The sequence below is a fragment of the Chiloscyllium plagiosum genome, unplaced genomic scaffold, assembly GCF_037043375.1.
Source record: "Chiloscyllium plagiosum isolate Xiang-an unplaced genomic scaffold, Cpla_swu_hap1 HiC_scaffold_5, whole genome shotgun sequence".
NCBI classification, from domain to species: domain Eukaryota; kingdom Metazoa; phylum Chordata; class Chondrichthyes; order Orectolobiformes; family Hemiscylliidae; genus Chiloscyllium; species Chiloscyllium plagiosum.
Genome location: NW_028270143.1, coordinates 105,309,133 through 105,326,572, shown reverse-complemented (window position 1 = coordinate 105,326,572; position 17,440 = coordinate 105,309,133). Strand labels below are relative to the sequence as shown.

General features: G+C 42.5%; 1 protein-coding gene across 3 annotated transcripts in view; it reads left to right on the top strand.

Annotated features, from left to right (window-relative positions):
* LOC122550094 (uncharacterized) overlaps window positions 1-17,440 on the top strand; it is a 146,765-nt gene that overhangs the window by 12,459 nt on the left and 116,866 nt on the right. For all 3 annotated transcript variants that reach the window (XM_043690664.2, XM_043690666.2, XM_043690663.2), the window contains exon 2: window positions 13,561-13,632. In XM_043690664.2, coding sequence (XP_043546599.2) covers window positions 13,561-13,632 — 72 coding nt within the window. The remainder of the gene's footprint in view (window positions 1-13,560; window positions 13,633-17,440) is intronic.

The following is a 17,440-nucleotide window of genomic DNA, read 5'->3' as shown; positions in this document are numbered from 1 at the left end:
CTGATGACAAGCATATCAAGTTGCCTGGCTTTTTATTTGTACTCAATAGCAAAGCAAGACAGAAGTACCATGAGCCTTTAAGGTCGAGCTGAGGGACCAAAATGTAAAAATGAAGGCAAGACAAGATAGGGGTGCTGTGAGGATCCAGGTAGGAGCAAAGTGATTGAGTGCAAAAGGAATGAGTGAGCAACCCCAAGATGCAGTCTGGTCCAAACTGTGAACTGGGCGCCTGTCAAAATGAGCAAATTATCCTCCCAGCAGGATTCCAATGAAAGGTGTTGATGCGCTCCAAAGTGAAGCAGTTACTGTGAGTAGATTGGAGTTCTGTCATGATGATACAGCGGGAGGCTGTACGTTTCAAATACTAAGGTCCATGGGTATAGAATGTGCGCAGCTGCTGCTTAAGGATCATATCTGAGACATTGGTTCTGGGTGTCCAAGATAAAGGTCTGGAGGAGCAAGCAGTGAACTAGAGTCTCCAGATGCCAGCTCAGACTTTCATATCAGGAATTCTTAATATTTTAAGTCTGTATCTGACAAATGGGAGAGTGGGAAACTCTGTTGAAATGACGCCTGATAAGATAGTAACGAGTTGGTAATGAGCAATAATCCATTTTAATAGGTCTCTTGGCACTCACCAGCGAGGATCTCGTCTCAATATCCAGACTTGTTGGAAAATGTGCCTTTTTGGTCTTGATGCCAAAAAGAGTCTCAACTCTCACTTTATTTTGCTAAATTTCTTACCATTGCCCGTGCCATTCATGGTCTGGAAAAACTCTGCCTGGTTTTCAATTCAACAAGAAAGGAGGAGTTGCTGGGCCTGGTTCTAAGGGGTTGGTTAGCTCAGTTGACTGGATGGAGAGTGATGCCAACAGCATGGCTTCAATTCCTGTAGAGGCTAAGGTTACCAATGAGGTCCTACATTCCTAACCTTGCACTTTGCCCGAGGCATAGGAACTCTCAGGTTAAACTCACCACCAGTCGGGTCTGTTAATGGGAGAGCAGTCCTCTGGGACTAAAGTGACTTTACTTTTACATGTTGAGAATGAGTTAGGCCAAGAGGATCAAGTATCAGTATGCAACATTTTGGAGCAGTGATTATAGGAAGCAATCCAGAGTATGAAAAATAAATGAGGGGAAATCTAATTTCAGTGGAGGGAGAAAGGACTTTGCACAAGTGAATATCAACTGAAGGGTGGCAAGCAAAATCTAAGTGAACAAGGCTGCCTTGAAGGGGCCATTGTAGCATCCTTACCTCTGTGCCAGAAGGCTGTAGGAGGTTCAAGTCCAAACCCCACCTATTCCAGTCTGCCTGAACAGGTTGATTTGGAAAACAATTAAGGCAGTCTTTGATAGTGCTACAATACTGCAGAACCATATTTCGCCTATGTCAAAGGTACATATCATGGTTAAGGCCTTGTGATGTATCTATTGGTGAATCCTTTTACAATAGTCTATTCTTGTAGAAAATTGTGGTTCTTTACTGCAAAACTATTTAAGGCCAGGGGAATAGGCCAGAAGATGGCAAATGGGCTTTAGTGTGGATATATGTGCAATTGTTCCCTTTGGAAAAATAAAGGGGCAAATTGTTATTTAAATTGGAAGCAGATTCAAAGTGTGTCAGTGCAGAGGGATCTGGGTGTCTTTGTGCATGAATCACAGACAATAGATGTGCAGGTGCAACATACAATAAGAAAGGATTATAAAAGTAAAGATATGTTGTTACAATTATATGGCATCGGTGAGACCACACATAGAGCAATTTGTCCAGTTTTGCTCTCCTTACTTGATGAAGGATATGGTGGCACTGCTGGTAGTTCAGAGGAGGTTCACCAGATTGATTGCAGGGATGAAAGGGCTGTCGTATGAGGAGCAGATGTGCTTGTACTCACTGGAGTTCAGAAGAATGAGGGGGCATCTGATTGTCACGTGTAAAATGCTAAAGGGGATTGATAGGGTGAATGTTGAACAGATGTCCCTCCTTGTGGGACGGTCTCAAATAAGAGACCATAGACATACAGTGAGGAGATAGAGCTGAGGAGAAGCTACTTCTCTCAGGTGGTTGTGAACCTGTGGAACTCAATATCCCAGAGTGCAGTGGAGGCAGAATCAATCAACATATTCAAGAAAAAAGTAGATATGTTTCTAATGAAAAGCAGGATTAAGAGCTGTGGGGAGTAGGTAGGAAAGTGGAGTTGAGACCAGGATAAGATCAGTCATGATCACATTAAATGGTGGAGTGGGCTCGGTAGGGTTGAATTGCTATTCCTGGTCCTAATGCCTATGTTCCTGCATTAAGTTGTACAAAGGCTTTGTCAGTCTGTATATGGAGTGGGTGCAATCAATAATATAGATGCATTTAAAGGGAAACTAGATAAGCGGATGAAGGAGATAGGGATCGATGGCCCAGCTGGTGGATTTATGCAAGAAAAAGTGTGAGGAGTCTAAGTGCAACATAGACACCAGCATGAACTGGTTGGGCTGAATGGTATGTTTCTGTGCCATTTTGCCAATCTGTTAGATTTTGAGATAACCTGATATCCAATGATCCAACCTCAACCACAGTTGGTAACAATGATTAACTTTGTTCAGCACAAGCGAGACATGATGTCAGAATAGTAGCGTTTAAAGATAAAGTTGAGAGTTTATCACCTTCCTTATGGAGAAATCATGATCATACAATCTTGCATTCTCTGATTGGGAGGTGGGATGTGCAAAGTTAAAAATAACAAAACACCAGGTTCTAGTCTAACAGGTTTATTTGGAAGCACTAGCTTTCGGAGTGCTGCTCCTTCATCAGGTGATTGAGGAGCAGTGCTCTGAAAGCTAGTGCTTCCAAATAAACCTGTTGGACTATAACCTGGTGTTGTGTGATTTTTAAGTTTGTATTCTCTGACTCAGCTCATGACTGGTCTTCTAATTATCTCCAGAATTCCCTTCTTTACTCTTTTTTACAGTTCAAAGTCATTGAATTTTATTACACCAGTCATCTTATTGTCTAATTGTGGGAATGACACATAGCTCTGACTTCTTCAAATTTCAGACTTACATCACTTATTTGATTGCTGGGTGTATTCTAAGTGTAGTCTTGGCCACATAAAGGGGCATATTATCACATGAGAGAATTATTGTGTTCTTATGGTTAACATCCATTGGCTAAGTTTTCAATAGAGACACCAATCTTTCCTTTTCACAATATTCTGATAGCAAACCTTAGTTAAAGTATGCATCCAGTCCTGCTATATTTCATTCCTATCAGTAACTAATATCCGACTTTCAATGTCCAAAGCTGCCCACAGTTTGTGACTTGCAATATTAATTATCTTTCTTTCTCTCCTAATTTTTCTATTTTGTTCTGAAAATCATTTACAAAAAATTGACATCACGTACAGTGCACTTAAGTGCCACTGAAGGCACTAACAGTACAGGTGTGTATTTGTGTGTGTTTTACTCTGGATCCTTCTAAAGACAAATGACAATGGTTTCCTATTATCCATTAGACTAGCTTTTAATTCCGATTTACTAATTGCATTTAATTGTCACCATCTGGTTTGTTGGATTCAAAGTCATATCCCCAGAACATGAGCCTAGTTTTTCAGGTTACAAATCAAGTGACATTACCACTACCCCATCACCTGTATTATAGAAACATAAATAAAAGGAACAGGTGTAAGCCATTCAGCTCTTCAGTCCTGTTCTGCCATTCAATATGATCATGGCCGATCATCCAACTTTGTACCCTGTTCGTGCTTTCACCTCATAACCTTTGATCCGGCCTCAATTTGTTTCTTTGGCAGATAATTTCACAGACTAACCATTCTCTGGGTAAAGAGTGGAGTAGAGTAATTTTATTTGTCATTTCTACCATTTACAACTGGTCCAATAAAAATGAAACTGTGTTCCTCCAGTATCAAGATGCTTTATGAACACAGGCAACACGAGAGTACAGTCATACACAGGGCAGCATAATGTGCATAGAAAAGTGCAAAACATGCAAGACAGCACAGTAATTCTTGACAATAGGCACAGTTTTAAATAAATTACAATGTAACAATGAATGATCATTAATAAATCATTGTTTTAGCAGCAATTCAAAAAGTTGCCCAAAAAACTGCAAATGGAATAGAGTGTGATCATATAGTGTTATGGAGCCTGATGGCTTGGGGAAAGAAACTATTGCACAGTCTGGCCGTGAGAGACTGAACCTCTGGTATATCTTCTGCCAGATGGCAGGAGGGAGAAGAATTTAAATGAAGGATATATGGGTTCGTCCACAATGCTGTTAGCCTCGTGAATGCAGCATGTGGTGTATATGTCTGAAATGGAGGGAAAAGAAACCCCAATGATCTTCTTAGCTGTCCTCACTATCTGTTGTAAGGTCCTACAGTCTGAGACGGTGCAAGTCCCGAACCAGGCAGTGATGCTAAGGTTGAGGAGGCTCTGGATGTGCTGTACTCCACCACTAACACCATGGAGATGGAACACCCCGAGGCCCTGTTGATTGTAACTGGCGACTTCAATCAAGCCAATCGAAGGAAGGTATTGCCCAAGTACCACCAGAACATTATCTGCCCCACCAGGGGCCCAAATATTTTAGACCACTGCTACATCACTGTGAATGATGCCTACCATTCCATCCCACGCCCTCATTTTGGGAACTCCAACCACAATGCCATGCTTCTTCTCCCAGTTTACAGGCAAAAGTTCAAGCAGGAGATCCCTCGTGGATACAGGTCCAGTGCTGGTCAGAGGAGGCAGAGGATCAACTCCAGTGCTGTCTGGAATTGGTTGATGTTCAAACAGTCCACAGGTACCTTTGACGTGTACGCCACCAACATCACAGACTATGTCAGCAAGTGTGTGGAGGACTGCTTCCAGAGGAAGTCAATCCGGGTGTTCCTCAACAAGAAACCCTGGATGAATCAGGACATACAGAACCTGTTAAAAACCAGATGTGAGGCCTTCAGATCAGGAGACCCACTCAAATATAAGGAATCAAAGTAAGACCTTCGCAGAGCCATTAAGACAGCCAAGAACCAATACTGATCCAAACTGGAGACCCAGTCAGACAACCGGCGACTATGACAAGGACTGAATGACATCACAGGTTTTAAAAAGAGATAGTGCAAGATAGCAGACGATGACACATCCCTCCCAGATCGTCTCAATGCCTTCTATGCTCAGTTTGAGCAGAATATATCTGGAGAGGTAACACCTATTCCGACAAGTCCTGAAGAACCTATCCTAACAGTCACTTCATCAGAGGTCAGATCAGTTTTCCTTCATGTGAATCCAAGGAAAGTGATGGGACCACGTGGAGTACCAGGCCGTGTGCTCAGAGCATGCGCAGATCAACTGGCAGAGTTCTTCTCGGACATCTTCAACCTCTCCCTGAGGCAGGCCACTGTCCCTGCCTTTCAAGAGGGCCAGCATGTATCAATGACTACCGTCCATGGCCCTAACTTCGGTGGTGATGAAGTGCTTTAAAAGGCTGGTCATGGCATTAATCAACTCCAGCCATCCCGCTACTCTTGACCCACTCCAATTTGCTTATCGGACCAACAGATCCAGGTCAGATGCCATATCACTTACCCTTCACTCCTCCTTAGAACATCTTGACACAAAGAACAGCTACATAAGAATCCTACTCATTGACTACAGTTCAGTCTTCAACACTATTACCCCCTTGAGACTGATTACTAAACTTAGTGATCTCGGAATAAGCCCCACTCTCTGCAACTGGATCCTCAGTTTCCTGACCCACAGGCCACAATCAGTGAAGACTGGGGACAATATTTCATCCACATTAACACTCAACACTGGAGCCCCCCAGAGATGTGTACTCAGCCAGGCAAAAGTGAGGACTGCAGATGCTGGAAATCAGAGTCTAGATTAGAGTGGTGCTGGAAAAGCACAGCTGGTTAGGCAGCATCCGAGAAGCAGGAAAATCGACGTTTCAGGCAAAAGCCCGTTGATTTTCCTGCTCCTTGGATGCTGCCTGACCGGCTGTGCGTTTCCAGCACCACTCTAATCTAGACTGTGTACTGAGCCCCCTACTGTACTCACTGTATACCTGTGACTGCGTCGCCAAATTCCAGACTAATGCCATTTACAAATTCACTAATGACACCACCATAGTCTGTCGAATCTCAGATGGTGATGAAACAGATACGTACGGGAGGTGGAAGACCTTGAAAAATGGTGCACTGAGAACAACCTACCTCTCAATGCTGGTAAAACCAAGGAACTCAATATTGACTTTTGGCAGGATGTTACTCATGCCCCCTAAACATTAACAGCACAGAAGTGGAACAAGTGGAGAGTGTCAAGTTCCTGGGAGTGGTCATCCACAACAGATTTTCTTGGACGCACTGGTTACAAAGACCCAACAATGTCTCTTCTTCCTCAGGTAGCTGAGAAAATTTGGCATGTGGCGAATACCCTTGCCAACTTTTATAGGTGAGCCAACGAGAGCATTCTGTCTGGATGTATCACAACCTGATATGGCAACTGTACCATTCAAGATCAGAGGCAGTTACAGAGAGTGGTGAACTCGATCCAGACAATCACAAAGACCAACCTCCCATCTATAGAATCCATCTACCAGGCTCACATCAAGGAAAGGTTGCCAGCATTCTCAAAGATCCATCCCATCCTGGCAATGTTTTTCTACAACCTCAACCATTGTGGAGAAGGTATAGACGCCTGAACACATGCACCAACCAGTTTCAAAACAGTTTCTACTCTACTATTGTTAGAATGCTGAATGGACTCACAAACTCTTAACATTCGCCTGTACCTGTGGTTTTTGTTTTGCCGCTGTTTACCTATTATTTACTTATCTATGTTACTTAACTATGTGATCTGCCTGTATTGCTCGCAAGACAAAGCTTTTCACTGTGCCTTGGTACACGTGACAATAAATTCAATTCAATTCAATTCAATGCAGCTGCTCAGGGTCCTCTTCATAAACCCTCTGTAGAATGTTGTGAGGATGGGGGATGGGAGATGGGCTTTCCTCAACCTGGCGCAGAATGTAGAGATGCTGCTGGGCTTTCATGGTTATGGAGCTGGTGTTGAGGGACCAGGTCAGAAACTCTGCCAGGTGGATGCCAAGAAATTTTGAGCTCTTCATTATATCCACGGGGGAACTTGCGATGTCCAGTGGAGAATGATTGCTCTGTGCCCTCCTGAATTCAACAACTATCTCTTTCATTTTGTCCACGTTCAGAGACAGGTTGTTGGCTCTGCACCAGTCTGTTAGATGCTGCACCTCCAATCTGTATGCTAACTTGTTCCTGTGAATGAGACCCCCTACCATCGTGTCATCTGCGAACTTAATAATATATTTCGAGCTGTGCATCGCTGCATTGTCGTGTGTCAGCAGGGTGAACAGCAGTGGACTGAGCACACAGCCCTGGAGGGCCCCCTATGCTCAGTGTGATGGGTTGGAGATGCTGTTCCCAATTCGAACTGACTGAGGTCGCCCAGTCAGGAAGTCTAGGATCCAATTGGAGTTTCAAGCCCAAAAGACTTGGCTTTCCAATTGAGTGTTGAAGAATGATAGTGTTGAATGCAGAACTGAAGTCAATGAACTGTAATCTGACGTAGGTGTCCTTCTTATCCAGGTGGTAAGGGCCAGATAGAAGGTGGTGGAGATGGCATCTGTGTCATCATGAGCCTCTCGAAGCACTGCATGATGAGTGTTAATGCGGTGGGCTGGTAGTTGTTGAGGCATGGGGATGATAGTAGCAGTCTTGAAGCACGTTGGAACAATGGCACAACTCAGAGAGATGTTAAAGATGTCTGTGAAATCATCCGCCAGCACATCAGAGCATCCTCTGAGCATTCTACCAGGGGTGATATCTGGTCCAGCAGCCTTACGTGGGTTGACTCTGCATAGACATTTCCTCACGTCAGCCGTGGTAAGACACAACACCTAATCATTGGGAGGGGGGATGGTCTTCCTCGCTGCCATATCATTTTGTGCCTCAAACTGTGCATAGAGGTTGTTCAACTCATCCGGAGGGAGGCTTCACCAGCACAAGCAGGCAATGCTGTTCTGTGGTTGGCGATGGCCTGAATACCCTTTCACATACTCTGCATATCACTGCTATCCTGATAAAAGGTTGCATATTCTCTGTGTGTTTGCATGCTTTGCCTCTTTGATGGCCCGGGACAGTTTGGCCCTTGCTATTGTTAGGGCTACCTTGTCATCTGCTCTGAAGGCAGAATCACGGGTCCTCAGTAGCTCACACACCTTTGGTCATCCATGGCTTATGGTTGGGGCGGGAAGTGATGGTCTTAGACACAGTGACATTGTCAATGCACTTGCTAATGTAGCAAATCACTGTGTACTCCTCTAAGATGATGGAGTCGCCATTGGTTGCCGCCTCCTTAAACATGCGCCAGTCAATGTGCTCAAAGCAGTGTTGAAGAGCAGAAATGGTTCCTGCTGGCCAGGTTTTCACCTGCTTCAGAACCAGTTTGACACATTTGACGAGCGATCTGGAATTTATAAAGCAGCAATGTGGTCTGCGGAGCCAAGGTGGGGTTGGGGCTCTGCCCTGTATGCACTGGGGGTGTTAGCATAAACAAGATCCGGCGTGCTATCCCGTCTTGCCACAAAGTCCACAGCTGATGGAATTTAGGGAGCACAGACTTGAGATTCGCATGGTTAAGATCTCCAGCAACAATAAACAGTCCATCGGGGTGTGCATCCTGCAATCCACTAATAACCTCAGACAGTTCATAGAGGGCCTTTCTTAGCATTAGCACTGGGAGGAATATACACCCGACTATAAGGACAGCAGTGAATTACCATGGCAAGTAAAATGGTCTGCATCTAACAATCACAAACCCCACCAGTGATAAGCAATAACTGGAGACTAGTACAGAGTCCTTGCACCATTTCGTGTTGATGTAGACACATAGACCCCACCCTGAACCTCACCGCAGAGAGTTGCATTTCTGTTGGCACGAAACAAGGCAAGCCTGTCTACCCAAATGGTGGTTTCTGGAACTCTGTCGCTAAGCCATGTTTCTGTGAAAGCAAGAACGCAGCAGTTCTAAACTCACGCTGAGAAGCCTGCTGCAATCGAATACAGTCCAAATTATTGTCCAGGAAGCAGACATTGGAGAGCAGAATGGACGGGAGAGCTGATTGGCTAGCGTTTGTTTTTAGCCCAGCACTAACTCTTGCCTCCTTACCATGCTTCCGCCTCTTTGCACACCACTTCTGATGTTTCAACACCCGGCCACTGGCATCAGGCAAGGCTGAGGATTGGAGGTCTGGTCCGCAGCAAACCAAGATCGCGGAACTCTTTCAACAGCTCTCCATTCAGGTTTGTTTTGGCCTGTTTCTGCTGTAGCACTGTTTGCAGACTGTAACAGTATCTGCAAACACCAGGTTTCCTGTTGCTCCTGTGCCTTAGAAAACTGAAATTAAATAGGTCGGGAGAGACCACTGTGAGCTGCTGCCATGCCGCCAGCAATCCTGAACAGTTTACGCTATATCCTTACACTATGACCCCTGGTTCTGGACTCCCCTGCCAAGGAACATTCTTCCTGTATCTACCCACTTTAGTACAGTTAGAATTTTATACTGTCTATGAGATCTCTCATTCTTCAAAACTGCAATGAGTATAGTCCCAACCACTCTCCAAACATTGTAACAAGTGAACTGAACGAGTTAGGATGCCAGTCACCATCAATGCCTTTGTTCTAAAATTCTAATCCTTCATTCAAATCTTTCCATTGTCTCACCTTCTATATCTTTCTTCAGACATGCAGTTCTCCCTCCCCTGCATACTTCCCTGATTCCTCCTTTTTAATCAGATCACTTACTTTAAGGGCAGTTCTAACCTAAGTTCTAATCCACTTATCCAAACTTTCTTGCTCTTTGACTCAACTGTTTTTCTTACATCTTTATTCAGCATCTTGGGACATGTTTCCATCTTAAAGGCACAGTTTAAATGCAAGATAGTTAAAAATTAGGATAAATTAATGCTGTGATAAGTGGCGATGGTTTGGAAGTGGTATCAATTAGTTAGTGGAGCACTTTTATTCATGATATTCATGTATTGTTTGGGTATCATGTAAACCACCTTGACATTTACTGATGGTATATAATTGGAAATTAGTGGAGGTAAGGAATATTGTAAAAAGTTTCAGGAAAAAGTACGTAATTTATCTGAATTAACAGAATATTCAGTTGAATAATGATGAGAATTACATTACATTTTAGATAAAAAGATAAATGAAAGTGTACACTGGGGCAGAAAAGGCATAAAAGGAGACTTAGTAGGATTTGGAAATGGTAAAAAATTATATTCAGTTACAAAGACTGCTTTGGTTGAGCAGTCCGTGAAGGTAATTAATTTAGAATTATTACCAAGAAGGGAGGAAAGGGTGAGGTGAAATTTAGGTTTGCAATAATGTTTACAGGAGCATAAAATTATTTGATGTGAGGAGCAGTCTTTCCAGGCAAAGTGAATAAATATTTAAAGCAAAGAAGAATATGTAACTGTATTCTGTGGTCTTTTAGCTCAGAGACTGAATAATATAAAGCAAAAACAAATTACTACAAGTGTTGGAAATATAAACAGAAAATTCTGGAAATATTCAGCAGGTCCAGCAATCTGTGAAGGGAGTGTTCCCCAAATGCATAGAGATTACTTATTAAGTTACTGTGTGATAGATCTGGGCAATTTACAAAAGGAACAATATGATGAGAAAAAGAAAAATATTTGTGTTGAGACCCTAAAGTGCTTTACATGCAATGGATCACTTTTTAAGTGCAGATACTTAAGTGCAAACAGTATAAGAGTTTAGGAGCAAATTATTACAGATGGTGGAATCTGTACTGAGCTGAAAATGTGTTGCTGGAAAAGCGCAGCAGGTCAGGCAGCATCCAGGGAACAGGAGAATCGACGTTTCGGGCATAAGCCCTTCTTCAGGAATCTGTACTGAAAACAACAAATGCTGGAGATGATAACGGGCCAGATATCATCCATGGAGAGAGAGCAAGCTAATGTTTTGAGTCTAGATGACTCTTCATCAGAGCTACCTAGACTCAAAACGTTAGCTTGCTCTGTGTGACCTGCTGTGATCTCCAGCATTTGTTATTTCAATATAAGAATGTATGCAGTTTAGAAAAGGTTAAGCCTGAATAATACTTCAAGTTGAACAACTTCTGAAGAAAGTAGTGTAGATAGTTTGGTGAAAGAAAGTCCTGAAACTGATGTCAGGAAACATTCGTACACTTAAAAAAAAATTACAATTGTCTTTCAGATACGTTAGGGGAAGGCAAAATAAATTGTTTAAATTATTCAAGTAGACACTATAAGGCACAAGGGTGTGTTAGGGAAAGATTACATGCTTGGGAAATATTTAAACAAAGGTATTTAGAACAAAGGGAGCCCACTTTTTTGATAATTAAATTGTGCTTCTAACCTTCTTGTCTATATTAGAACATAGAACAATACCGCGCACAACAGGCCCTTTGGCCCTCAATGTTCCGCCGACCTGTGAACGAATCTAAGCCCAACCCCCTACACTATCCCATCATCATCCATGTGTATTTCCAAGGATTGTTTAAATTTCCCGAATGTGGCTGCATTATCTACATTGGCAGGCAGGGCATTCTACGCCCTTACCACTCTCTGAGTAAAGAACCTGCCTCTGACATCTGCCTTAAATCTTTCACCCCTCAATTTGTAGCTATGTCCCCCCCCGTACATCTGACGTCATCATCATAGGATAAAGACTTTCACTGTCTAACCTATCTAATCCTCTGATCATCTTGTATGTTTCTATCAAATCCCCTCTTAGCCTTCTTCTTTCCAATGAAAACAGACCCAAGTCTCTCAGCCTTTCCTCATAACACCTTCCCACCAGACCAGGCAACATCCTGGTAAATCTCCTCTGCACCTTTTCCACTCCTTCCACATCCTTCCTGTAATAGGACGACCAGAACTGTATACAGTATTCCAAGTGAGGCATACTAGCGTTTTGTGTAGTTGCAGCATGACATTACGGGATTGAGGGAACTCAATCCCTCTACCAATGAAACCTAACACACCGTATGCCTTCTTAACAGCACTATCAACCTGGGTGGCAACTTTCAGGGATCTATGTACATGGACTCCAAGATCTCTCTGCACATCCACACTACCAAGAATCTTTCCATTGATCCAGTATTCTGCCTTCCTGTTATTTTTCCCAAAATGAATCACCTCACATTTATCTTATTAAGTAAATGTCTGTAGAAGTTATATTTCTTTTGCTGAGGCAATAAGAGTTCAGTGCCTTTCATGGAAGTAAAGTGGCTCAATTTTATGATGGTTCTGTGATGTGGAAAATAAGTCCTCAACTTTAGTTCTGCACATCTAACTGGTGTAGCACACACAAACCTGTTTCACTACTGCAATAGCTTGGTCACTGTCACTGTGAACTGCATTATTTTAGATTTGACCTAATAAATAAATGAGCTAGATTATATTATATTATATGAGCCCTAAAACACAGACTTTGATAAATTGGTAGACAACACAACTTGTATTTATGTAGCACCTTTGTCACAATTAAATGTCTCAAGGCACTTCACCCAGCCATTATAAAAGAAAATATGATACTGGGCACATAGAGATCGAAGAGTATGGTGCTGGAAAAGTACAGCCAGTCAGGCAGCATTCAAGGAGCAGGCGCATTGACGTTTTGGCAGAAGTCGATTCTCATGCTTCTCGGATACTGCCTGACCGGCTGTGCTTTTCCAGCGCCATACTTTTCGACTCTGATCTCCAGCATCTGCAGTCCTCACTTTGTCCTGGGCACATACAGATGTTAAGGTAAATGATCTAAAACTTGGTAAAAGAAGTAGAGAAGTGTGGTGAAGGAGAAAAATGAGTCAGAAAAGTTGAGAGATGCTGCGAGGGATTTTCTGGAGCTTAGGGTTGGATCCAGCATGCTTGCCTGACCAGTCTTTCCCCTTCCACCACTATCACCACCATTCTCTCAGCTGAACAGACTCATGGTTAAACTAGGTATGATGGACAGCAACATAATGGACACTGCCCAGTTTCTCAGAGGGTACCATAAAAGGGAAAAACCTATCTGTGGTGTTTGAAGATATTGTCTGTTGAAATAAACTGGCCATGTACAACAAAGACAATTAGCATTGCTGCTGATCGTTTCAACATTCATCAAACCCAATCCAACCTCATACATTGCAACCTTGTATATCTAAGACTTGACTGGTTGTGGATCATCCAGCAGACTGTTTCCAGCAGTCTCAGTGCCAAGCTGGTCATGAGGCTGCTGATTGGAGAACCCAGCACTGATGTCATGCAAGTACTGTGGACTTGCACCACAACATGGATTGCAGAGGAACTAGTGGTGCATGTTTTATAAGGAATAATGTAACTTTGAGAAAAGCAAACTTAGAGATTTTGTGGCATATGAAAAATGCAATAAATTAAGCTTGAATTATTTAACCACTTATATTCAGTATTGATGTTTGGTCTGGCCTGTGATGTTTTACAATATTTATTTTCACTTTAGGGATTTTCGAGATAACAACGTTTCATTCATATGGAAAGACAACTGGTTATTTTATCCAGGTGCAGAATATCTGTGAGTATATTTGTGAGTTGCTGTAATAATAAATTATTTAACACAAGTCATGTTCTATTCTTTTTCCCTAACTTAGGTTGATTGTAAGGTTAATACATCAAAACCAACTCTCTGTCTGACCATTGATGGTTAATTAAAAACAAAAGATTAATTTTGTGTAACAAAGTATTATTAACACTGACTTTATTTCCTATTAGTTGACTGAATTTTGCAACAGTGGAAAGCAGTTGAGCGTATTGGATGCAGCAGAAGCTTTGATAAGCTAACTGATCAGCTCCCTCAATACCATATTCCAGCATAATGCCCTTATCCCTTGATATAATTCTTAGCTAGAAATCTATCAAACCCTGTTTTGACCTTACGTTATGACTAAGTTTCTACCACTCCCTGTTATAGAGAATTCCAAAGGTTTGCCACTCTCTGAATGATGATGTTCATCCTCATATCAGTCCTTAAATGGCTTGCCTTTTATTTTGAAACTGTGTTCCCTGGTTCTTCTTCTCACAGCCAGATAGAACATCCTGTCTGCATCTATTCTGTCTGTCCCTTTAATTACTCTGTGTGTTTCTATGAGACCACCTCTCATTTTTTCTGAATTCAAGTGAATATAGGCCCAGTCTCTTCAATCTCTCTCCACTGGACAGTCCTGCCATCCTAGGCATCAGTCTGGTGAACCTCTGCTGCACTCCCCGTAAGGCATTTTTTTATTTGTTCATGGGATGTGGGTGTCACTGACTAGGCCAGCATTTATTACACATCCCTAATTGCTGTGGGTCTGAAGTCACATCTCGGCCAGATCAGGTAAGCATAGCAGATTTCTTTTCCGAAAGAAATATAGCAAACCAGATGGGTTTTTTGAATTGAATTGAATTGAATTTATTGTCACATTGTACCGAGGCACAGTGAAAAGCTTTGTCTTGCGAGCAATACAGGTAGATCACATAATTAAGTAGCATAGATAGTAAATAATAGGTAAACAGCGGCAAAAACAAAAACACAGGCATGGGCGAATGTTAAGAGTTTGTGAGTCCATTCAGTATTCTAACAACAGTAGGGTAGAAACTGTTGCGAAACTGGCTAGTACGTGTGTTCAGGCTTCTGTACCTTCTCCCCGATGATAGAGATTGTGGAAAACATTGCCATGGTGGGATAGATCTTTGAGAATGCAGGCGGCCTTTCCTTGACAGCGGGCCTGGTAGATGGATTCTATAGATGGGAGGTTGGCCTTTATGATTGTCCAGGCTGAGTTCACCAATCTCTGTAACTGTCTCCGATCTTGAATGGTACAGTTGCCATACCAGGTTGTGTTACATCCAGACAGAATGCTCTCAATGGTGCACCTATAAAAGTTGGCAAGGGTATTTGCTGTCATGCCAAATTTCCTCAGCTGCCTGAGGAAGAAGAGACATTATTGGGCCTTTGTAACCAGTGCGTCCACATTTAGAGTCCAAGAAGGCTTGTTGTGGATGACTGCTCTGAGGAGTTTGACACTCTCCACTTGTTCCACTTCTGTGCTGTTAATGTGTAGGGGGCATGAGTAACATCCTGCCGAAAGTCAATATTGAGTTCCTTGTTTTGCTGGCATTGAAAGCTAGATTGTTCTCAGTGCATTATTTTTCCAGGTCTTCCACCTCCTGTCTGTAGCCTGTTTTGTCGCCATTTGAGATTCGACGGACTATAGTGGTGTCATCAGTGAAATTGTAAATGGCATTAGTTTGGTATTTGGCAACTCAGTAATGGGTATACAGTGAGTACAGTAGGGGGCTGAGTACATGTCCCTGGGGCGGCTCCAGTGTTGAGTGTTAGTGAGGATGAAATATTGTTCCCAGTCTTCACTGATTGTGGCCTGTGGGTCAGGAAACTGAGGATCCGGTTGCAGAGAGTGGGGCTTATTCCGAGATCACTAAGTTTAATAATCAGTCTTGAAGGGATAATAGTGTTGAAGGCTGAACTGTCACCAGTGAGTAGGATTCTTACGTAGTTGTTCTTTGTGTCAACATGTTCTCGGGAGGAGTGAAGGGCAAGTGATATGACATAATTGACGGTGGTTAAATGGTTGCCATCGGCTCAATTTCTCTATCCCAGATTTTATTCAAATTTCACCATCTGCTGTTGTGGGATTCAATACCATGACTCAGAACATAGCTAGAGATTCTGGATTACACGTCCAGTCACATTATCACTGCATCACAATCTCCTCAGGTATTTCCTTTCTAAGGTAAAGGGTCAGAATTGCACACAACACTGCAGGTGTGGTATCACCGATGTAAAATGTAACTGAAGCAAGACTTTTTTGCTCCTGTATTAAAGTTCCCTTGTGATAAAGACTATCATTGGTGCTGAAGATTTATCCACCATACACCTCCATTTCTGCCTTGCACCATCCTGGAACCATTTATCCTGCACTATCTGTTGCAGTTCAGTCATTGTACATTTGAACATGACTCAGTTAATTTTTTTTTATTTACCTTCCTTTTTTATTTTTGACTGCACAGTCACCTGGTTCATATTCTGGTGTCCTATACTTGTACCCAACGGAGGATTTATTTATTTCTCCATCATAAAGCATTTTAGTGTTCTTAAATCAAGTATCAGGATTGCTCTATTTGAGTTTCAAAATAAAACCAACATTTGGATTGCACCATAAAATATACACCTTTCTTTAATTAATTAAAACATTTTGTAGTGATTGTAACAAGATCAGCCAGGTGGACATCATAAAATGAGATCCCTGGACAGGTTGGAGGATCTCATAGAGTCATAGAGTCATCGAGACGTACAGAACTCGTCCATGCCGACCAGATATCCTAAAAATTAATCTAGTCCTATTTGCGAGCACTTGGACCATGTCCCTCTAAACCCTTTGTATTCATATACCCATCCAGATGCCTTTTAAATGTTGTAATTGTACCAGCCTCCACCACTTCCTCTGGCAGCACATTCCATACACATACCATCCTTTGTGTAAAAACGTTGCCCCTTAGGCCCCTTTTAAAAATTTCCCCTCTCACCCTAAACCTATGCCCTCTAGTTCTTGGGGCATGGATTGGGTAAATAGACCTTGTCTACTTACCCAATCCATGCCCCAAATGATTTTATAAACCTCTATAAGATCGCCCCTCAGCCTCTGACACTCCAGGGAAAACAGCCCCAGCCTCTTCCTGTAACTCTAATCATCCAACCCTGCCAACATTCTTGTAAATCTTTTCTGTACTGTTTCAAGTTTCACAACATCCTTCCGATGGGAGGGAGACCAGAATTGCACACAGTATTCCAAATGTGGCCTAACCAACGTCCTGTGCAGCTGCAACATGATCTCCCAACTCCTATACTTAATGCTTTGACCAATAAAGGAAAACATACCAGATACTTTTTTTCAATATCCTATCTACCTGACACTCCACTTTCAAGAAAGTATGAACCTGCACTCGAAGGTCTCTTTGTTCAGCAACACTCCCCAAGACCTTACCATTAAGTGTATAAGTCCTGTTCTGACTTGCCTTTCCCAAATACAGCAGTTGACATTTATCTAAATTAAACTCCATTTGCCACTCCTCAGCCCATTGTCTCATCTGATCAAGATCCCATTGTACTCTGAAGTAGCCTTCTTCGCTGTCCACTACACCTCCAATTTTGGTGTCATCTGCAAACTTACTAATTACACCTCCCATGTTCACATGCAAATCATTTATATAAATGACAAAAAGCAGTGGACCCAGCACCGATCCTTGTGGCACACCACTGTTCACAGGCTTCCAGTCTAAAAGGCAACGCTCCACCACCACCCTCTGTCTTCTACCTTCAAGCC